Source organism: Hydra viridissima, unplaced genomic scaffold (genome assembly GCF_058129835.1).
Source record: "Hydra viridissima isolate aposymbiotic clone 2 unplaced genomic scaffold, HvirCarnegie_v1 scaffold_2, whole genome shotgun sequence".
NCBI lineage: Eukaryota > Metazoa > Cnidaria > Hydrozoa > Anthoathecata > Hydridae > Hydra > Hydra viridissima.
The window spans coordinates 17,443,830-17,468,015 of NW_028324301.1; the positions used below are offsets into that span (position 1 = coordinate 17,443,830).

The 24,186-nt window shown below is 29.0% G+C and overlaps 1 protein-coding gene across 9 annotated transcripts; it reads right to left on the reverse strand.

Moving 5' to 3' along the window:
• Positions 1 to 422: 422 nt before the first annotated feature.
• Positions 423 to 24,186, reverse strand: LOC145184428 (regulator of telomere elongation helicase 1-like). Of its 9 annotated transcripts, XM_090078883.1 has the most exons (30): positions 23,888 to 24,006; positions 23,516 to 23,723; positions 23,271 to 23,361; positions 23,060 to 23,141; positions 21,893 to 21,953; positions 21,660 to 21,729; positions 21,430 to 21,514; positions 20,499 to 20,557; positions 20,182 to 20,213; positions 19,351 to 19,416; positions 18,093 to 18,225; positions 16,589 to 16,633; positions 16,371 to 16,446; positions 14,017 to 14,117; positions 13,544 to 13,602; positions 13,336 to 13,416; positions 13,083 to 13,173; positions 12,841 to 12,976; positions 12,230 to 12,470; positions 11,298 to 11,453; positions 11,107 to 11,193; positions 10,647 to 10,807; positions 8,422 to 8,545; positions 7,445 to 7,924; positions 7,276 to 7,341; positions 6,902 to 6,983; positions 6,735 to 6,803; positions 6,328 to 6,425; positions 6,065 to 6,179; positions 4,821 to 4,973 (listed from the first exon to the last, which is right to left on the reverse strand). In XM_090078883.1, exons 8-29 carry the CDS (start codon positions 20,542 to 20,544, stop codon positions 6,066 to 6,068), a joined length of 2,544 nt encoding a protein of 847 aa, XP_089935009.1. In that variant the 5' UTR covers positions 20,545 to 20,557; positions 21,430 to 21,514; positions 21,660 to 21,729; positions 21,893 to 21,953; positions 23,060 to 23,141; positions 23,271 to 23,361; positions 23,516 to 23,723; positions 23,888 to 24,006; the 3' UTR covers positions 4,821 to 4,973; position 6,065. The 9 variants fall into 9 exon arrangements, 7 of the variants coding, with proteins under 7 accessions (XP_089935012.1, XP_089935014.1, XP_089935011.1 ...); XM_090078881.1 differs by lacking the exons at positions 20,182 to 20,213; positions 20,499 to 20,557 and having other exon boundaries at positions 23,888 to 24,186; XR_016449848.1 differs by lacking the exons at positions 6,328 to 6,425; positions 20,182 to 20,213; positions 20,499 to 20,557 and having other exon boundaries at positions 23,888 to 24,186.

The following is a 24,186-nucleotide window of genomic DNA, read 5'->3' on the forward strand; positions in this document are numbered from 1 at the left end:
ATTGAACATTAAACGACTTTTTATGAGTTTAAAGATTCGCTGTCAGCGACACTCTAAAGTAACGTGATATTCAAGAAACTTTTAAAAATACGATTTTTCTAAGCACAACAAAACTGATGATATAAACTGTTAATGTTAGTTATAAAACTTTTTTATATTTTTGATAGAGAGGTTGTTTTACAAAGTTATTTAAAAGATTATTTGCGAATGTTGTTAATATTTATGAGAGGTTTATAAAGATTATCTGTATTAATGAAAACCTATTGAGAAATGTTTCTGAGAGATTTATGAAAATCTACAAATAAGTTTGAAGTAAATTTTCAGGACATTCATACTCAGTGGTTTAATTAGATTTCATGATTTAAGTATATTATTACACTTAAATCACGAAAATAGTAAAAATTTATTAAAAAATACACGAATAAGAGAATTTCATTTGAAAAGTTACTAAGTATAAACATATTTACAATTTGTTTTATATTTACAAAACATATATATATGCCGTTTGAGAAAAGGCACCATAAACATAATCACATCTATAATGCATATTTTTAGATGGTCCAACGTTATTACAACCGTAACCGTCTTTACAGCTCGTAACACCTATACCAACAGCATAATCGTCAGGAAAACAAGTAGCACTCCTGTCTCCGATACAACCAATACGAACGATATGAGTTGTTGTGGGAGGTTTATCATTAGGATTGCTTCTTTTTGCATCACAAACATTAGCTAAATTCAATCCACACCAACTTTGCCGTAGTATCGATAAATCGCAAGATTTACCGATGGCTTTCATAAAAGGGGCCATTGTGTATTGTTCTTCAGGAACAACGCCAAATTTTGTAGCAAATAGTTGCGATAACGGCATATTTTTTCCATGAGTAAATATAGCACAACCGGTATTTGGACCGGTAAAGCATAAAAGTAAAACATTGCTCTTTATAAGGTTAAAACCGATGTTTTTCATAGAGGTTGTTCTTTTAATATCTGAGGATGTACCTTCGTTTAAAGTTTCATTATTCGCCCATAGCTCAGACACCGGTGACCAGTCAGTAGCTTGACCTTTGACTCGGGCTACCAGAGTCCAGCCACCAGCAAGTGCAGGGCGTTCATCATCACCACTACCACCTCCTTTAAAGAATTCGCACCAAGTCTAGACGATAAATTGAACATTAACATTGAATTAAAAATAGCGGACATCTGGCAACCCGAATTAGGCACAAGCAACGACTGGCACGTTATTTTCCCAAAGCACCGAAAATGTGTGGAAATTAATTGATATAGATAAATCCAGTTTGATCAAAAGTACCGTAGAAAGGAGGACAACTCCAATGCATACTTGGTGTCTTCGGACCAACTCTATCACAACCGTACCCATCATAGCAACTAGAAACACCGAGTCCTAAAGCATAGTCAGCAGGTGTACATGTAAGAGACGCTGCACCAATACAACCTATTCGAACAATATGATTAGTAGGATTTAGATTCGGATTCATATCTTCTGGATGGCAAATGTTTGCTAAATTAAGGCCGCACCATTGCCTTTTAATTTTAGAAGTATCACAACTTTTACCCAATGCTTTAAGAAGTTCATCAAATTTCCATTTTTGTTCTACAATAACTCCATATTCTTGGGAAAAAAGTTCATTTAAACGCATGCCCATATTATGGGAAAATTCAGCACAATCTTTTCGTGCACCGTCAAAACAAACTTTTATAGCATTTGCCCTCAAAAGAAACCAGCCATGGTTTTTCATAGGAGTTCTTAAATAAATATCTGACGATGTCTCTTGATTAAAAACGCTGTTGTCTGCCCATGCGTTTGAAACACCGTTAAAGTCGTTACTAGTGCCGTTGACTCGGGCCACCAGAGTCCAACCACGACGACCAGCAGTATCAAAGTCACAGTACGTCTACACGACATTAAAAGTTATATTTTATGCGTGCATTTAAAATGAGAGCAGACTAAATAGAGTCAAAGCAACAATCAAAAACAAAACCATAACAAACCTTGAAGCGAACTCCACTGACCATTAACCAGTAAGGTCCTGACTTAGCATTAGGATTTTTCTCATAAATTGCCTGACAACTGGGAAGTGGATTACCTTCACTAAAAGTATAATTTGAACATTGACAAAATTTCCGAAAAAACACTCATACGCACAACAACTAAGCTAAAAAAGAATCGTTCTGAGAAACTTACGTTCCCGCAATTCCGATTGGCTTGAATGGAGGAGGCGGAGCTTTCTAAAAAAGAGAAAAAAAAACTGTTAGTCGCGCCCCTATGTATTTTCCGGCTGTTCAAAATTCTTGTAAAAATCGTTCTCGGCCTTTACTTATGAATACAGACGTCACGCTAATTATTTAATTTTAAAATTACAGACCGGAAATACTGGGCACATCTGGTTCGCAATAACGTCCCCATCCCCCACTAAATACTCAAGAAACTAAAACCATCATTTCATTATTTTTCTTCTTTTTAATAAAAATAAATAAAATTTTAAGTCCCGTGAAGAAATGACGATTTAAAAAATGATTAGCGGGATATTAGCATGCGTAGAAGGCCTCAGCATTTCCAAACAAAATAAAAACGATGCCCACCCAAACAAGAGCCATTGAACACAGAGTAAATGAATAAAAACCAACACTGTGTCTACGAAAAGTACAATTTACTATGCATAAGTGATAACATTCAGGGCATAACCGCACTCGTTACAAGAGTAGTTTGATGCCCAAATTTTTTAGTTCGCTATTTTTTTTACAAAAGGATGAAGCGGTCAATTTAGATTGCTAAAAATAACTTATTCTAATGGACAATCCCAAGCTGAATGTCCGCTTTTCTACATCCTTGCTCCTTAAGTAAGGTTAAAAGTTTACAAGTTTTTAGACGTCAGGTCTTTTGCTTCTTTCACACGATCCATCAAGTCTAGCTCTGCCATTTTCAACTTAGCTTTAATATCGACCATTGAACGCAAAGCAGCAGTGGTAGGATCATGCCACACTCTCATTGGTCGTGCATCTTCAACAGGCTCCTTAACAACTTCTTCGTTTCCATTCTTTTTAAGCTGTTTCTTTTCAGCAGCAGAATCATCTTTTGCGTTGCTCTCTTCATGACGAACCTTCTCAGTTTTCTCTTTTTTGTTATTTACAACAGATTCTTTTTGCTCTGACTCATCTACTACATCTTTAGATTGATTGGCATCTTTCACTTGATTCGAAACTTTAGTCTCTTTCTCGTCTTTTAACAAATCTTTAGCGGCATTGGAATCTTTAGAGACACTGGAATCTTTAGAGACGCTGGAATCTTTAGAGACACTGGATTCTTTAGAGCTACCAGAATCTTTAGAGACACTAGAATCTTTCTTTTTTATTTGATCTCTCTGAGACGCATTCTTCGAGTCTTTGTTATTTTTATTGGAATCTACCTTTGAAGAAACATCAGTAATATTAGAAAGAACATTATGCTTTTTCGAAGCACGTTGTTGTACCTTTTTACAAATTTTCTCCAGGTAGTCAATTCTATTTGATAGACTGTCGAGTTCGTCAGGCGTACACTCAAACAATCCATTTATCTAAAGAGAAAGAGAAAAAGGAGAGGAAAAAAAAAGTCATTCCTAATTTAGCACTGAAAACCTTTAAAAAATTTTTTTTCAAGGACATAGAGTATCTTCACTTATATTTTTGTCAGAAGTGTACCTGTGCAGAGCAAGTTCCAGGATCCCCTTTAGGACCACGAGGACCTTCAGGGCCTTTTGGACCCATCGGACCCATCGGACCCTAAAAAATGGAACAGAGGATGAAAGTAATAAAAAAAATTTTAACAACGTACTAAAATAAGCTCGTAAAAATTTAAAAAACTTCAATGATCAAGTTCAAAGGACAACATTTCAAAATATTTTCAAATTTTGTTTAATAAAATAAAACAAAGTTTGGTTTGAAAAAAAGAGGCAGAAAACCTAAAAAGCTCATTTAAGAATCATACTTTATTTCCCGGTTTACCGTCTTTACCATCTTTTCCTTTCAAATGAAGATGCAGAATGTTTTGATCCGAAGGGAAAGGACTGTATAAAGCTTGGGACTAAAGATACAAAAATGGAGAGAAAAAAAATGAAAACAAAATACTTCGACATTCAAGGAAATTTCACAAAATAAAGAAACTTAATTGCAGCGATCTTACGCAAAGTGTAAAAACTAGTATCACTATTCAAAATCGGTTAACTATTTTAAAAATTTATAAAAAAATTCCTACAAGAGTAGTCAACTGCATTTGTTGTCTACTTTTGCCTTGCTCTTCATAAGCTTTTGACTGAAGCATTTCCATCTTTCCGCTACCACCGTCTACAATCGGTATCAAGTTTAGGCCTCCGTCACTACTCCGAGCTAGTGTGTAATGTGTTGTTCTTTTGCCAGCGGCTTCTAGCTCGATTTTTTGCTTCCCTAGATCTAGTTCTTCATGTACAACATGGTTATCTATAGGAGGAACTTGCTGTTGTGTTAACAAATCGTTTATCATACTTCCTTCAGTAGAAGAAGCTGAAACAGTTTTATCGTTATTATTATTTTTAACTACAGAGGCGCTGCTAAGCATGCCTTGTAAATCGTCTAAGTTTATATTGCCATTTTTATCTGGCTGAACATCAATGTCTATTTCTTTATTATTACTAGGGTTAGAAGAAAACTGCTGCATTATATTTTGTGGAGCTGACAAGACCTCTTGCGTTTGAATCTGTTGCTGCTGTCTCAATGCTGCATTTCTTGCTGCTGCAATTAATGTGCCAAGATCGACAGTCTGTGTTTTTGATTGCTCTTGTTGTTGCTGCTGCATTTGTTGATTGGCTAACAAGTCTTGCAAGGTAAACCTTTTGGCTGCATTTTGGGTGGTATCTGGTAGTTTTACTAATTGAAGCGAATATAGAAGAGGCAGAAGAAGAAATACGAAATATCGAATCATTATGCAGTACGATAGCAAACTGAATTTAAAGAAAAATGAGATAGTAGACTAAGCTTTAATCTTGCACAGTTTTAAAATGTAGAAAAAATGTAAAAAAATCTTTTTGTTACATCAAACGAATAAAAAAATTAAAAATACGAGTAAAAACTTAAAATAAATTGATTAACTGCTAAATATTCTTTAAGACGGCAGATCAAGTAAGGGAGTGGCATAAATACTTAGATATAAAATAATTAAAACTGCTGTCGCTAAAAAAAAAAAAAAGGTCTACAGGTTACGAAAAGACAAATTAATTTGTTGCATTTAAACAGATAAACATTTTAAATTCATATTCGAAGAAAAACAGCTAAGAATACCTATGAACTTTTATGGCATCTCATGTTAAATGGTTTGCATTTAATGACAATTTTAAAAATGTTCTCATTCTCCGTTCAAGTCAATGTTTTTAATTATAAAAAGCCAGTTCATACACACCCAAGTGATACTATTGTATTGGTATACCCTTGGACTGACATGCTTAGACTCAATTTCTGTATGAAATACTCTTTCATGGTTCGCTAGTTATGAATGCGCGTAATATCCATAGCGTTTATGCATCTCCACAGGTGTTTCTGTTTCAGTGAATAATTGCAAAGTTTTTTGTTTGTAAAAATAAACAAACAAAATCATCAGATATTGTAAACAACAGAAATCTGTGTAGCGCAAACACTTTATTTATGCCGTATAAAAAATGCACGGATTTTTTCAAGCTTTTGAAAATGTATAAACCAAGTTTTAAGTTGACATAAAGTGTTTATGAAACCAAAAATGAAAATCGAAACAAAGTTTGTTATTTAATATCGAAAAAAGAGAGCATAATATTTAGCGAGTTTGTTTTTTACAGATTGTTATTATTCTATAAAAGATATAGCTTGGATGTAGGGCAATAAAAGAAACTGTTTGACCCAAATAGTGAAATTTTTCAAGAAACTTATGTAAAAAAAAAATGAAATAAAAATAAAAACAACAAAATTCAACTTTTATTTAAAAATAAAGATCCTCTGTAATATTACATTAAATATAAATATAAAAGTCATGTACCAGTGGAAAAAAATACTTCAAAGCTTTTACCTTACAGAAATCGACTGAAGTCGTATCCGTACAGACCAGCAATACCGTCTAAATAGGACTTACGCAGTTGTCGCCATTTAAATTGTACGTTACAGACGGGGCACGTCAGTCCAATCTGCAATAAGAAAAAACCCTAGTTTGTTGATAACAAGCTTCAAAATTCTGCTGTGAAATACAAAGAAAATAGAAAAACAAGTTCTTTATTTTCGAAGCGCCAGCGCGTATAAAGGATGCTCATATGCGAATCCATCATAAAAAATTACTCTTTTAATTTGAATCCAGCACGGAAAGCAACCCTTATGATTGCATGGGGGGAAATGCGGCTTGAAAGCTTCTTTCGTGCAAATGACACACGAAGTACCTGTAATCAAATCAATAGTTTATTTAAAACTCAAAGTTAACAACAATAAAAATTGGATCAATGATGAGACGATTAGAAAAAAATGGATCAATGATGAGACGATCATAAAAAAATTTTTTTGTAAAAAAACTATTTAAATTTAGTCACTACACGAGTAGTTAAATTTATCAATTTTTCTTGTTCACAAATTTTCTGTCAAAATCTTAAAACTGCGCCGAACGAAAGAAAAGAACAAAAACAACAGATAAATTTATGACGTTTATTTAAAAAATTCAAATTTTACAAATTACAATTTTTATTTGATCGTACCTATCCACCTATCGCAGGCTTCTGAAAACAACTTTTTATCGTTATCTTTTCGAACGAAGAAAGCAAATCCTAAACATAAAAAGAAATCGGTATAAAATATTCGTTAAAGAATCAAATTACGCTTTCTTACTCACGATAAGGTTGAAAGATTTTGATAATTGTCAGACCTTGAATTAATTCGATGTGCTCCAAACTCTTTCTATCGAATAATTTGTCAAAACCGTCTATTAAAGATCGAATATCACCGTTCTACGGAAAAAATTCAAAGTTCTGCCTTCTCTAGTAGTTCGTTAATTAGAAAAAAAAAATTAATACGTAAAAATTAAACGAAAAACATGGCAATTATATGAAATGAAAATTTTGCTTTACATATATATTTCGATAAAGAATAAATTTATACAAGAAAAAAAGGCCTACCATTTTAATAACTTTATAAATTGGGCTCATGCAAAAGATTACAGACCCCCACAGTTAAATAGATCAGTAAAACCGATCGGTTTAGCAGTTTGATAGAATAAAAACTCTTATTATATTAACTTACTTTTTTATACAACGCCATGCAAGAACCAAAATCAGCATACTGTTCTCTCGACAACACGCTTTTTACCTAAAAGTTCAAAATTATTCTTAACACAAATCATTAGAAAACAAAGAGTATTGCCAATAACTTGGCTTTAAACAATCCTTCGTAGAATCTACGGACGCATTACCTTAATCAGATATAGTTTGGCTTCTTCTCTGGTCTTTTCTTTTTTCTCGCAACAACTATCTGTCAATGGTTCGGTTGCTAAACTTTTTTCACTGTTCTCCGTACTCTTGACGAGTTTATATTTTTTGACTTTTGGTTGTGCGCTTTCGATAGCGGTAGTTGAAGTCTTTTTTGATAAAATACTCACAGACAAAGGAATTTTTGTAACACTGTTATTAAATTGTGCATTCTCTTGTGCTTGCAAAGATTCAAATACACTGGTTTTGCTTTTAACATTTAATTCATTTAATACTGCGAGAGACTCAGATGGTACCACGTTTGTTGATGGTACTGTTATTGGAGCTATATTAAGCGATTCTTCGCAATTATTTACGTGTGTAAGTTTTATTGACTTAGATTTAATATTGGTATGATGATTCAATGAGTTTTCGTCTAGTTCAATCTTTCGTTTGCTTTTACATTTTGTAACCACTGGACCCATCTTTGTTAAAAAAAAACAACAAAAAACAAGCAATTAAAATCTCTGTAACATTTGTTTATTATGAAATCTCTCTAAAGTTGATTTAGAAGAAGTCAATAAGACATTAAACAATCTCAGAATTTGAAGGAATTTACAAAAATATGATGAAAATGTCGCGGAAATGAAAAAAATTTTCATTTTTTCCAAGCTAGAGATAACATCATTTCTTATCTTTTTTTAGATTTTTGTAATCCAAATTATAACCTAATGACGTTGCACGAATGTATGGAAATGAAAAAACTTTCTCTTTTTTTAATTGATCCTGTGTTTCAACTATTGTTCATTTAAAATTTTTTTCATGCAGTAAAAACAGAAATTGAGAAGAGAAAAATTTTCACAGAAAAATTTTCATTTATTGTGGCTTTTCTTTGGTGATATTCCAAATCTCATATAGGAAATCATAACATTTTAAGTTATTTTATTAAAGAAAAAAAAAATTCTATAAAATGAAAATTTACTTTGTCGTGGATATTCTTGAAGAATATAACAAGATCTCGCTGGGCTTGACCAAAATCTTTATACTCTTTGATTTGCTGTTTTATCCATGAAGGCAGATGCTCTTTAGCAGATGGTTGACAAAACCTATTTGCATAAAATAGTATAAAAAAAAAAAAGTATAGTGTAAAAAAAAATAGCATGAAGTATTAAAAAGAGATGGTGATCAAAGAATGATACCAACTATGTATTATTTAAAGATTTTTACTTGTGTTTTGTTTACATTGTAGATTTTGTATCTCATTTCAAAGAGGTTTTTGAAGAGGTGTTTTTATTTATACTTTACAAGCTATTTATGTTAAAAAACAAGACATTAAGTTGGAAATTAGTAATACTTCAGTAGTTAAAATATATATATATGTATATTTATTTTTGTGACAAAAAGTAGCTTCTTAAGAAAACTGTTGCTTCTAAATGACAGTCTAAATTTTTAAAAAAATCCAGTTGAACTAAATGCTCCTTCAGGCTCAATACTATATGGAAAAATTGTCAAAAGAGCTTTGTAAAGCATTTCCAAACTATAAAATCGTTCGTGAGTCTAGGTTCAAACAAACTTATTTCTTTATATACAAATGAGTAATCATGTTGATCTTGAATTTTTTTTCTCTTTTTGACAAACTTTTCTAATCATTCAGCCAAGATGATGTCATTCAGATAACTCATCTGTAGTATTGTTTTTATTATTGCAGTTACTTTTTCATCAATGGAAAAAAAGCTATTAGTTATTTTATTTTACTAAATTTATTATTGCTGCTTTAGATGGAAGTCACAATTTAGAATGAACTTTGGTTATCTAAAAATCTTAATAAACCAACCCTTTTTCTTTCTATAAGCAATTCTTATGATCTTTTGCAAAATAATTTTCTTGAATATCAAGCTTTTTAAGCATAAGTTTTAATCTATCATTAGCTGTTAATAATGTATGTTCCAACATGGCCAACATTCAATTTTAACAAGTTTTTGAATCCAAAATTAGTGCAAGCTCTTGTCCAAATTCAAGTTTAAAATAATGTTTTAAAGTGTCATTTTTTAAAAGATCATCTTTTAAAGCTACAATGTAGAGCAAACTAAATCAATGGAAAGATTCACCTTAAACAAGTCATACTTTTTAGTCAGTAGTTTAAGACAATCATTTAATTGATCCTTTCATTCTAATCCAAGATTAATAAATCCCTATTCGAAATGAACATTTACAATCATAAATATTTCATCATGTTTTGAATATTCATCTATATTTTCACTAAATTTAAGTCCATTTTTTTTAGTTTAAGTACTTTTTTTCCAAATATTTCCTTATGTTAATTATATATAAGATTCATGTCACCTGTTTAAGTTTTTGGGAGAAGGTAGCCTTTTTTTTTAAAGCAATTTACAAATTTGATCAGATTTGTTATTTCTCTTTTAAAAATCTTTTTTAAAAAAAGCCAACCTTTCATCTAATGATATTTTCTTTATCATAGCATCCAAATTTGATTGAATACAATATTTTTTTTTGCAAATAATGTTATGAACTTTTTCCAAATGTCTTTTCAATCCAACTGTAGAACCACATTGCATAATAATAATTTAGGACAATTTCTTTATTTTGTCTTATTTTATTTCATGAGATTGAAATGGTTCCAAATCAAAGAAGTTTCTAATACTTGAATTTTAAAATTAATTTTCTTCTTTTAAAGTTATTGTGATAAGATTCAATAAAACTTAAAGTTAAAATTTAAGCAACTAATTTGCTAAAAAAAACTGTAAACTTTCAACAAATTTTCCCCAGAACTCTGAACACTATTTCCCAGGACATTAGAAATTTTCAATTTTGATTTTCCTGGAAACACTCTCTTAGCAGTAAGTGATGAACATGGGAAGTACTTTCCTCAAGATATTACAGCTTTTAAAAAAGAGAAAAAGTTAAATGGAGCCTATAAATGCTTGAGGACTATTGCTAGAAAATTGTAAGAGATAACCCCTAAAATAAAATAACCAACTAACAAACTTCATTGTTATATTTGAATTTAGTTTAGCATGTGAAATTTAGAAAAACAGAAAATTTGCAGAACAGTGTTATTTATATGTATTCTCATACTTTTGGATGAATTTTCAAAACTTATTTTTAACAACTTTTTTTTTAGTATTTTTTATTTTTAAGTATTTTGTTAATAGAAATAACAAAATTATTAAATATACAAGTATTCACCTTTCATCACACAATAAAATTGCTCCAAAATCATTCTTGTGCCTTATAACACGACCAACAGCTTGATTGACAGCTCGGGATGCTTGCTGACGATACCACTCCTTTCCACTAATAGTGAGCTTTGATTTCTGCTCATCTAAATACTGCTGTTTTAAAATTACCTAAGAAATAATATCAATGCAATTAAAAAGAGTAATTCTTAAGTAACTAATGATGCTTTAAAGCAACCATTTTGACCAAAGTCAATACAGACAATGTTAAGACTTTTTAAATCTATTATTATGCTTACTTGCTTACAAAAGTGCAATAAGTTTAAAGGAGTTTAAATGATTATTTTGCAAAACACCTTTATTAGTGAAATTTAATTTTGACAAAAAACTCATTACCTTATAATTTCAACATTAACTCAAAATCAGTGCTAAGATTTATAGATTCAAAGTAAATAAGTACTTAAACAAACCCTTGGATCAAAAGAAGGTGGAAATGGAAGTCCAGTAATTACAACACCTCTACCGTTTGCATCAGAAAAATCTAATCCTTCACTAACCTTAAAACAAACATTAGAAAAAAAATTTAAAAAGAACAACAAAAAATGAAATGAAAAATACTTTTTCACTTTTAAATCAAACAATGATAAATTAGTGAGATTACTTTTCCCCTGCAAACAGCAAAAAACACAGCCCCTTTAAGAGCTGGATCGTGAATTTTCAAATAAAACTCATCAATAGTCTCATTGAAACCAGCTTTGCCACGTCCTTCGACAAAAAGACCTTTGTTAACTGCAATACGGTTCCATATACCGCATTCCTAAAAGAAATAATATAAAACAACACATTGGTGTGAAACATGCACTAAAAATTTACTCAAACTTACATTTACTATTACACATTTAATATTTGATGCCATTAATATATAATATATTATATATATAAATATATAAAACATATATTTGATGCCACAACCATACAAAGAAAAAGAACTAAGTTCAGAAAGAAATGGTGATTCATCCTTGATTCATTAAATTAAATTTTTAACTTTAACATATTTAACTGTGGTTCATTTTTAACTAATAAAATTGTTGTATTTATTTTATTTAACTGTAATTTATTTTTAAGCTATTTAATTAATTAGGATTTTTATTTAGTTCAGTTAATTAATTGTGGCTCATCCTTGTTTCATTTAATTAATTTTGATTCATATTTTATTCATTTAATTGTGGTTCATCTTTAACAAATATAATTAAATATTGTCTTTAACTCATTTAATTTAAGTAAAAATTTACTTATGTTTTGGTTTTACTTGTGTGATTGTGTTTTGTTTGTATATAAAAACTGATTTATTTTTAAAGGTGTCAGATTAATTTTTTTCTGGGTTTTTTCTCTTTCATAACTATTAAATATCAAGTAATGATTAGCAGCATTTTTTAGAAAATATAAAATAAATAAAAAGTGTTACATTAAAACTGAATATAAATGCTATAAAACATGCAAAATTAAACAATGTTTATTGTGGTACTAAAGTGATATTCATTAACTACTTTATAAACTTTAATCATACATTTTATGATATTTTTACCAAAATACCTGCCATTTTGCAAGCACCATATCCATAACAGGGTAGGAAGGAAAAAAAACTAACAATCCATGTGGTATAATTCTTGACAAATTTACAATTGTATTTCCCAAACTAATTTGATATTCTGAAGTGGAGCGAAATTGGTAAGATGAATTGAGTTTTTTACCATCAGGTCCTTGTGGCAGAATTCCCACAAATACCTGTTGTCTTTCAATAACGTGTCCATTTTCCAATTCAACATCAAATGGACTTAAAGAAGTTTATAAATGTGAAAATTACCAAAGTATTAAATAAAAACAAATAAAAATAATAATTTTAATGAGCTTTAAGCTGAGTGATCCATTCAAGTTCACTTTTAAAAAATGTTACACAAATCAGTGGATTATTAAAAGATATTTAATTTATCAGAGTAAATAAAATGGAGGCAAACATGAAGGTAAAAAAAATGAACTAATTTGTTATTTAACACTGATGAGAAATTTAAAAATAAAAAACCTTTACATAAAAAGATTAAAAAAAGAATGAAAAAAAAGCAAAAATAAACAATGATCTAGTTTTGTTTTCCATCCTAAATTACCCAGAAGTAATCAAAAATTGTTTTTTAAGCAGCATAACTTACATAAGTAACTCAGCTTTAAGAGAAGGCAATGGAGAAAGTGTTCCACTAGTTAATATGATAGATCGAACTCCTTGATCAAGCAACTCTTTCATGGTTAAACCAGGATTAAAGCACCAGTAGCTTAGAGTACGAGCATCTAAGCATAAAACATTTACATCTTAATAAAAAAAATGCTCTTTAATTCATTACATTAAATCAGAAATTTTTTGGGTTCAAAATATATAAGCATAAAATATTATTACCATTTTTTTTAGTTGATTTTGATGAGTGTGTCCATGCATCGAGGGAGCTTTGCATTTTTTGTTTTTTATCTTCTTCAACACATATATGTACCTGGAATTTTGCTTAACATATTTAAGAATGCTTTTACATTTTTGAACTGTTGATTTTTCACCAAAGAATGTACTTATAAAAAAGTACTTATAGCAAGTATTTGATAATCAGACTCATTTTGCAGAACTTGAATAAAAAGCAAGAACAAAAAAAATTATAAACCTTATAAAACTTTTGAGTTGAAAGGTGATCTTTCAGGCCTTGGACATTGCACCCTGGTTCTGAAACCCTCATAAACATTGTCTGTAAAATACAATGAAAAAGCGTAAATCATTGAACAGTAAGAACTTCAAATTATATGATCTACAAACAAGGGTAGAATTTCTCATATTTCTTAATTTAAAGCTAATCAAACAAAGCTTTAAAATACCTTGAGTGCAGAAGCAAACTTATCTAGAGCATAGTTCTTGCCCCCAAAAGCTTTTGACTCTGAAATCGAATGCATGTAAAAAGCATAATGAAGGTAATAGAGACATTAAAAAGTGAAATTTAATATTCAAAAGATTATTTAACTTACAATTTTACATTTCTAAAGGAATAAAATTTTAAAGCTACAAACTAACAATAGTATCATTTTTTCGAAACAACTGAAAATGAAAACAGTTTCTTTGTGTCAAGATTCACAAGTTTTTAACTTGACATTTTCACACTAATTAATTAAAATTAATAAAATTGCATCTAAAATGTCTTTTTGGGAGAAGGTAATATAAATATCTAGGTAGCATTTAAAATAAATACAACTCTACTAGGTTGTTATTTTAAGAACTTCATTCTAATAAAAGTTTTTATAACAGATAATATTGTATTAGTGCCTTTTTATTTTAAATATAGAAAAAAGTTTACTTGTAGATGCCATCACTCCACTCATCTTTTCCAGAGTTTCAAGAATTTGCTCTTTTGAGTTGTTTGTCACATTAAACTTTGCAAGTTCATCAAACAAAAAACTACAAGAGAAAACACATTAAGAAAGGAATGTTATTTTAAACACTGACGGTTAATCTCTCTTTAAAAAAAATGTTGACACCACTAAGGATTCTAATTATGACAAAATAAGGGAAATTGTGATCAAAAAGTCCCCCTAAAACTCTTGTATTTTAATTATTTTAAAAATTAAGTTAAAAAAACATAATTTATTTGGAACTTTTATTAAAACAAGCAGGTAGCAATGGGTGTATAATAAAAATCAGTGAGAAGTTTGAAGACTTAAAAAATATTAATACACAGGTTTTTTTACTTGCATTATCTTCCTAATTTATTACAAATTTAATTCTTTAGAATAGTATATATACATAATTATTACACATTTTTTCAATGAACTTAAAACAAGAAACATGAAAGCAAATTTATGAATTCTCTTTGTCAAATCAATAGGGTAAAAAAATCACACTGAACCACTTTAAAGTAGAACCTACTTCAAGACAAACCATCATTTTTAAAATCAAATGCGCTGAAAATGATTTTAGCTGTAAAAGATTCAAAGTTATTGGTTGTAGAAAGTGTATTAACTGCCTAAAAACAATCTTAAAACACACCATGACAGAGTTTCAAAAAAGTAAATTGATTAAAACATTGGATGCAATCCAGGATTGATAAATTACAGATATAAAACTAAGACAGCCATCATATACAGCAAGAGAAAAACATAGCGATGTAAAACCAAATTCATAACTGCTGCAATTGTCTGTATCTGAAATTTAAAGGAAAATAAAGCATCATCAGTGCTGATGCTTGATTTTTCTTCATTTTTGTACACAGTACAATCAACTGATACAATTAAAAAATATTTTCGAATCCAACAACATTGTACAAATTCCTTTCAACATCAAGTATCAACACACTGTTAAGTTTGAACGGAATATTCTCATGTGGCTGTGTTTTTTCAGACAAACAGACATCAAAGTCCTATTTTATCCAGAATGGTCTTTCAGTTAATCAATACATTTACTTTAAAGGAGTCAGAAAGTAATTGATTTTTTTTTTTTTGAAGAGCATAATTCTGATGGCCAATACCTGGCCTAACCCTGCCACATCACACCAAAATGGTGATATCATTCTTTGATGAGTAATAACAAATGGCAAGAAGAAAAGAACTGGCAAGTAAGATATCTAAATCAAATGCATTAAGGAAATCGACATTGAACTTGTAAAAGACTTTGGTAAGTTAACTCACCTTTGAATCTAAAGTAACAGGATTAATGAAACTATGGTAAAAAAAAAAGGTAAAAAAAAAATATAAAAATAAATAATATTAACAATTAAAATTATATCTTTTTTTTTTTTCTTTTTTAAGTGTTCATATAAACATTTAGTAGAGTTTGTTTTTAATATTTAGGACAAAAAAGAAGCTTCTTTACTAAAATTTGTTGCTTCTTTAGTTTGAAAAATGTTCTTTATCATCTATTAATTTGCTTATGAAAACTAAGAATGTAAAAATATGGGATTGCTTTTAGATTTTATATGTATGTAGTATATCACAACATTATATTGTTTAATAAACTTCTGGATTTTTTTTTCCCTTTAAACAATAAGCTAATGAACCCATCGATGAGATACCCATTTTGTTCATGTGAACAGAAATATGAGTATCACATTGAAAAAAATCCTCTTCATGGCTACATACTCACCCAGTGGAGCTACAGTTCAGCACAAAAAGCTAAAGCAAAATATTTCCAGAAAATTCTTTGAAATTCTTGAAATTACTTTCTTTTGTGATAGTCACATTAAACATATACTCTGTACATGTTTATCCTGATTTATATCTTTAAAAAAAACGAATATTTAAAAAAAAATGAGGCCTATAACTTTTTAAATGCTCATTAACTTTAATACTGCGTTAGATAAGTTTTTTTAAAACCATATTTTCATTATGACAAAAAAAGGTATGGTAAGAGTACCATTATTAATTATTGTTATTGTTATTAACTATAACCAACATTTAATGTTATCACATTTATTGTTAACATTACTATGATTATTTTCATCATTAAATAATTTTTCTGACAACCTTTGCAAATGTTTTTTCTCAAACATATCAATAAATATATTGAGCATCATTGTTTGTAACTATGGGAACTCAAACATCATTATTAAAAAGCTTCAAAATAATGTTAAAATTGTTGGAAAAGAAAATTATCAAAAATTCCTCTAATAAAAATAATAATTTTAAATGTAAATAAATTAGACAAAATTAAAAGCACCTAGCTGGCTTTGTAGCAGAGCCATTATTTGAAAGTGGAATTTCACATATAAATGCTTCCAAATTTAAAAACAAAGCTGAAACAAATGAAACCATTCAAACACTTAAATTAAAACTTCAATACATTTCTTTATATTTATTAATATTGATAAAAAAAGAGATCATTGAAGAAAACAATAAAAATTAGTTTATGTGACTAATAAAAGGAAATGAAGATACTTTTCATTAAAGAAGCATCCTCAGTTGTAAGATCTCCAATAGATCCTAAATTGAAGAAAGATTGAGAAAAATTGAAAAAGAAATTCACTATGACAATACTAAAAAAAAGGATTTTTTAAAAAGCAGGTCACCTTTAAGACATGTACCAGAAAAAATCTGCGTGTGTTCTGATGTGGTGTTTATGGAAACCATACATCATTTAAAATAGCTAATTGTTTTAAAATGTGATTGTATTAATGTTGTTCAAAATTTAAACAACTCTGTTATTAAAACAATTAGCTTTAATTGAAATGTCATCAAATCAAGATAAGAAGCGAGAAAAAATTTTGCATTTTCTTGTTGAAAATCCTGGTGTATCAAACAAAACAATTTCTAAAGAGCTGCAGATTGCTTTGAGAACAGTGCAGAGCGTTGTGTAACGATTTAAGGACACTGGTACAATCATAAGAAAATCAGGAAGTGGAAGAAAAAAATGTTTTGTTAGACGAGATCTTGGTAAAAAGGTAAAAGATGCCTTAGACAGAAAACCGGAGATTTCTGTTCGAACATTAGTGAATAAATTTAAGACAAGTGCTTCCTCTATACAAAGAGTAAAGAGAAATTGTGGTTATAAATCTTATAAAAAGAAAAAAGTTCCTCGTCGTGAAGAAAAGCAAGAAAATGTCGCAATTCGATGTTCAAAGCTGCTCTATAAAAAATTATGTGCTAAAAAATCTTGTTTGATTATTGACAATGAAACTTATTGTGCTGCATATTTCCGATCTCTTCCAGGACACCAATATTATTCAGCAATTAATTGCAAGAAACTGAATTCCAATTATAAATGCATTGGAATGCAAAAATTCGCTAAAAAATTCTTAGTTTTGCAAGCAATTTGTGAATGTGGTGAAAGAAGCTCTTGTTTTGTGACTACGGGAACAATTAACACCAAAATATACATAAAAGAATGCCTCAAGAAACGTCTTTTGCCATTTTTAAGAACACACACAGGTAACCCGTTATTTTGGCTTGATTTAGCATCATGTCACTACTCTGGGACAACTTTAAACTGGCTTAGAGAACATAAAGTAGATTTTGTTGAAAAACACTGCAATGCACCAAATTGTCCCGAACTACATCCTATCGAAAGATTTTGGGCTCTTGTCAAAGGAAAACTAAGATTCAATGTAAAAGAAGCCAAAAACATTAAAGACTTCAAAAATAAATGGATGAGAGCTACCAAGAATGTCCAGCCGAAGACTGTGCAAAAGCTGATGTCGAGTGTAAAACGCAAAGTGTGTGCGTTCTCGCGTACAAAACTTCACAAACTTTCTTAAGTGAAATTTAAAAATATTAATATATGTACTTTCAAAATATACATAACATTCAATATCGAAATACAATAGTTAGATAAATATCTTTTATAATGTCTGCGCAGATTTTTTCTGGTACATGTCTTATTAATAACATGATGATACAATTATAATCAAAAACAAAAATAAAAATTTTTGAAAACTGAATATACCTTCATCTAGTGATGTCAGACCTTCCTCCTCTTTTTGCAATAAAATTTCTATACATTGCTGAGAATCTTCAATACAAGATGCAAGATCAAATGAGGTAAGCTCAAAAGAAGCATTGCTCTCACAATGGCTTTCCTTAAAGAAGATTTATGAAATATAGAAACACATCTATTTTTGTATTATTGATTTTTGAGTAGAATTTTGGGCTTTTCTATTTTATGAAAATTATTCTTAAGCCATTAATAATTTAACATAAATGTCCTACAAATTTTCTAAAGATGTTTTTAAGTAGTGAACAACCCTAACCAAAAGTAATAAAATTGAAACAGGCTGAAACATGAAAACCAAATTAATGCCAAAATAGCTAGTTTACATAAATATCACATAAATCATTACAAAAACTAAACCTATGTAATATGCAAAAATATAGATTTCTGGTACACCAATATTTTGTCTTCATTATTATTGGTTGGGATTTTTTATAGAAACTACTAAATTTTGCATGAATGTACCATCAATTGGAACCAGATGATTATGCAAAATAGAAGGAATTCGTTACATGGTTTTTGCAAAGCTAACTTGAAATATCAGAGGCTGTTAAGCAAATAACTCTTAAAAACATTGAACTAGTGCTTCTGTCTTTTATTGGTCACATTCAGTTAACAATGGAAAGTGATGGGGGTTAAATTAATTGATACTCACAAACCCTGTCCCTATGACATTTATTTATCATTCAAATTTGTTTGATTAAACAAATATTTGGAAAAATAAATTTTTTTCCATAGTGACTTACGGGACACATGGTATTTAAACACTAACTTAATTAGAAAATCACCTTAATCCCACACTAAATTAAAAACAAGTTATCTAAGCTTAAGAAAAATCTCCTAATAAAAGTTTTGTTATTACATTAATAATTTAAACCAAAAGTTTGGCCAAAACTGAAGCAAGCAGAATGTTGCTGAAACAGCATTTCCAGCTAAGGCTAAAACCAATACAGAAGCTCAAAGTTTCCGTTAACTTTTTTTAAGTCATCAATTTTGAAATCAATAAGAAACAAAAATCTGAGGTGCTGCTATGAAATGATTGATAATAATAATAATTTGTCAACTCATAGTAGCTTAAACTATACATAATGCATAATGAGTACAATTTTAAAAATTGTACTCATTATGCTGGGAAGATCATATTGTATGAATTATATGATGTAGTTGGAAAGATTATACTATTCTATAGTAAGAACACATTAAAATCTCTAACCAGATTGTGAGCCTCATCCAGAAGCACAATTGTGTTTGAAAGGTCAATTCCGTGGATGTTCCTTGTCTAAATAAATAAAAAATCAAATCTTAAAGACGGGCAAAATTTCCAGTGGTATTCCTAGATACATGTATTTTTAATAAACTGATTTTTGAATAAACATTTTTAAAAAAAGAACTTATTTTTAAAAATTACATATGATTTTAAGTAAATTTTTGTTAACAATCAATTTATGTGGTTTAATATACCTATCTAAATTATCGAAAGATTTACAGTAATGGTCCTAAATCCACTGCCCAGAGGTCAAATCCAGCTTGCATCTTTTAAAATTCTGGCCCACCAAAGCTTACTAATTGTCCATTTATTTTGGTGCAAAATTTATAAACTTTGATTATTAACCCATGTTGAGTAGTATAGTTAACTCACTTTTAAACAATGTTGAGCTATGTTTTATTGCTCATACTATAAAACATAGTTTAATCAGTCTTTTGGCTTAAAATGATATATTAAACCATATTTCATTGTTGGTATGAAAAGAATATTTGTTATTTAGTTTGTTAGACTTTTAAATGCTCTTTTTAATTATTTATGGTAAACAATTTTACTTTGTAATAAAAATTTGGTTGCTGCAATTTAAAAGTTTGGAACTTGTTAGAATATTTGGGATATGCCCATTATATTAAATTTACATTTAAGTTCATTCCATTAAAATGAATAACTTATTTCAAAATTCATATAATTTTTGAAAAATCATTAAAAATGTTATTTTCATCAAATTTAAGTTACATAAAGTAAAGTATGCTGTACTGAGAGTAATATAAATAGACTTACACCATTTTTGTTATTTTGATTCATTCTATGCACTAAAAACAATAAATAATACCTAAAAGTTTTTAATGAATTCATAAAAACTTTTAGGTGTTATCAAAAAATTGCTTTATGTAAGTCTGTGGAGCACAATAAAAATTGTGCATAGTATTAAAAATAAAAACCTGAATTAAATTTCTTTGAACTAAAATGAATATTTATATAAAATATGAAATCATAATTTTGTAGAGTATTACATATTTAGTCAAGTAACAAATTAAGGTAGAAGTTTCTGTACAATCTTCAAAACAGATGTTAAACTACTGCAAAAAAAACTTTACTTGGCTTTATTAGAATATATTTCATCTTTGTCCAATTCGAAGTCATTCCCAATGTTTCCCTAAACAGTAGTGTGAAAATCACACTCTTTTTTTAGTGAACAAAATGAAACTGAGTTTTCAAAAATCTCCTTATTATGCAGGGCAAAATGGAACTACAAAAAAAATCCATTTTGAAATAAACCAATTTCTAAATAAATCAATCTTTTTGATGGCTTGATCATTATTTCAAAAACAGTATTGTCAAATGCTTACTGCATTCTCACATGGTCCTTGGCCCTGCATGACCTTCATGCTACAGTAAGCAATATCCAATATTTGATTAGAGATCATAAACTGTCCTCAATTGAAATTGATTAACTTTTGCAATAGAATATCACAAAATTACTCATTGGTGTGTAAATCACTTGTTACAAATTGCAAATGCATATTATGCTCCATATTGTGGATTTTTTGTTGCCTTTTTTCTTGTCTTGTTTTTAAGCAACAGAAGTTCAAGTTTTTGGTAATATTTTAGTAATTTTTTAGTACTTTTTATAGCCTGTGTAGATCAGGGTCTGAACTTCCTGTGTGGAAAAAAAAAATCCTTACTACTGTTGTTTGACTGCTAACTTCAGAGATTTAATATACTAGACTTTTTTTTTTTTACTACATAGAAAAACAGAGTGTTTCTCAAATAATGGAATTAAAAACTTTTGGTTAAAGTCTAGGATTTATTTGCAAAAACATTGGACAGATAAAATATGCAAATTTTTGACCGATTGATGCATTGTAAAATTGCATGCATTTAATTATAATTTACAGTACAAGTATTGCAGAAAGTTTGAAATTTCTTCTTTCTTTAACTATTTTTGGGTAAAGAGATACTAATTTTCTCATAAGAGCCATCATTCTCTCTAAGCAAGATTTTCAATAATAGAATTAGCATACTTACCTTAAAGTCTAGTACATAGTTGTATGGCATAAAAATTAAATCGGCTTCTTTTCGTAACTCTCTGGCCATGTAATAAGGACAAAATCTAAAATTAAATTACAAACATCTGGTATCAAATATTTATAACTTAAAAGATTATTTTTTGAACCAATTTATTTACATTCGTAATCTATTTGTGATCAGAATTGTTTTTTTCAAACAAATTTCAGTTTTTATTTATGAAACCATACTTTTTTTCAGTTCCGATTGCCACAAGGTCTTCGATGTCTAACATACCAGGAGGAACTTTATCTTTACATGCTAATAATAAACACAATACAGTAACAAATAGTTAGATAAATAAATTAAAAGTACTTGAGCAATCATTTAACTTTCATTTCAATAAAAATGCACTGAACTCTTACTTTTAACAACTACTTAATTAAAAGTGAGAAGTACATTATCAAAAACATAAACAACAAACCTTCCAAATTGTTATAGTAGAAGCATTGTTTACCAGCAACCTTAATGCGACACATATGCACCTAAATAACAAGTATAATTATATATTTCTTTTAATTTTTTTTTATTTTAAATATTTAGTTAATTACAAAAAACAATTTATTATGATTGTACTTAAATTTTCAATTATATCATCTTATTTGTAATTTTAAGTGAAAAATTTATTAACTTTGTAAGAACAAGTAGGATTTGAATGGTTAAAAAATGTTAGGGAAAGGTCTCTGAAACTATAAGCCACATTCAGTAAGCAATATATATTCACAAACCTAAAAAGTAAGTGACTATCATATAACAACTTTTTAATGTTATATGAAAAACATTCATTATTAGAACTTAATTTTACCTTTTTTAGATTAGTAAAAGATCTACAAGGAGCTTTTTAGAGAAATTAGTTCAATATCAAATAGAAAAGTGCTGGGTACACTTAATATTTCAATTAATAACAAATCTATTGTTGAAGCATTGTCTATATATGAATTAGTAATTTTAGACTACAAACACTTTTGAAATAATTACAAAAAATCTACTATGAGAATTTTTACTCCTCCCTTTTTTTCCTCTTTGCGCAACTAAGGTATTTAAAAAAGTACATTTTGAAATACCAACAACTTTGATATCAAAATTATTGTTAGTTATGTTTAAAGTTTTTTTAGGAACTCACTTTGATAGATCAGTATATTCATTGGGTTAATAAGTTAGGGCCTTAAACACCTTAATTTTGTATCTGATCCCGTAATATAAATTTTAACAAGCTTAGTAAGTATTTTCTCAGGAAGAGCTTCCAATAAAATTCTGTAATTTTTTAGTTACTTCTGTTATAAGGTTATCTTTCATTTATTTGTTTACTTAAGTCATGCACATTTACTAAAAATACCTAAAAACCTTGACCTTGTTATATTTCATAATTCATTATGGTTTCCAGAAAGTGAACTAATGCTCATTTATTCCCAGGCTGTCAGTTTTTTTGTAATTCTGGCTTTTTTGACTGTTTTTTAATTGTGACAAATCATGAAACTCTGAATTGAAACTCTCTCACTGTTATTTTAAATGAAATATTTTAGCTAGATAGCCATCTATCTTAAAGTTCTCCTGAACAAATTATGATAAGCCTAAGTAATACAATACATACCTTTCCATTATTGTTTTCTTCCTTCATAACTTCAGAGTTAATACACATTTGCTCACGAGAACCTAACACACAAATCTTTGGCCTAGAAAGAGTGTGAAAAAAAGGCACATTAAAAAAATAAGCTTTCTTTCTACTTATGAGCTTATGAACTGATGAATTAATAAAGTAGAAACTTAATTATATTGTTATATAAAGAAAATATCTGACATACATGTATCGAGTATTTTTTAGTTCATTCACACATTGGGTTATTTGTGAATGTGTCCTTGATGCATAGACAATATTTGGCACATCTAAAAAGCCTAAACATAACAGGAAAAAAAATTAAAAGATGAACAGGCACAAAGAAAGGTTATTTTATGCTTGGTAACCTTTAACTTTCAGCTTTTTTATGACTAAAAATAAACAATATTTTGCATCGGAGAATACATAATATTTGAAAGGAAAAACTACCACCTCTTTCCCATGAGCCACCTGTATTTTTATCACCAGAGGCTTCCACTAAAGTGGAACACAAACTTTCATTGAACAAGTTTTGTTGTAGTTTGCCAGCTCTTTCTAACTGTAACCTAGCAATATAAGTTTCTCTCCATCCCAAAGTTGCACAAAGAAGGCATAATGTTTTTCCAGTTCCTGTTGGTGATTCAAGTAAACCATTAAATCCCTAAACATTAGAAAACTACCATTAAAAAAATAATAATATCTTTGGTTCGTTAATGCTACAGAGATTAAGACTTTGCTTAAATATTACCAACTATAAGTAATACTGGTTTATTACAAATTTTATGAAAAATGATTTCTCATACTTAAATATAAAAAAAATATTACCTTTTGCAGACAAATAATAACTTTCTCCATGTACTTTATTTGACACTCATAAGGCTCAAAAGGAAAATCAATATCCACACCACAAATACTGATATTTACCATATTTGTATGACTTTTCTGATAAATATTAATTTAAGATAACTCTCATTCTGTGTACCATTAAATTGACTTCATTCATTTCTATATAACTTTCCCCTCCATTTTTCAAGTTGATAATAAATAAAAAGATTTTATTTCATGAAGGAAATCATGACTTTGACCTTCTAGCATTTAAAATCTCTTTTATGAAATAATTAAGG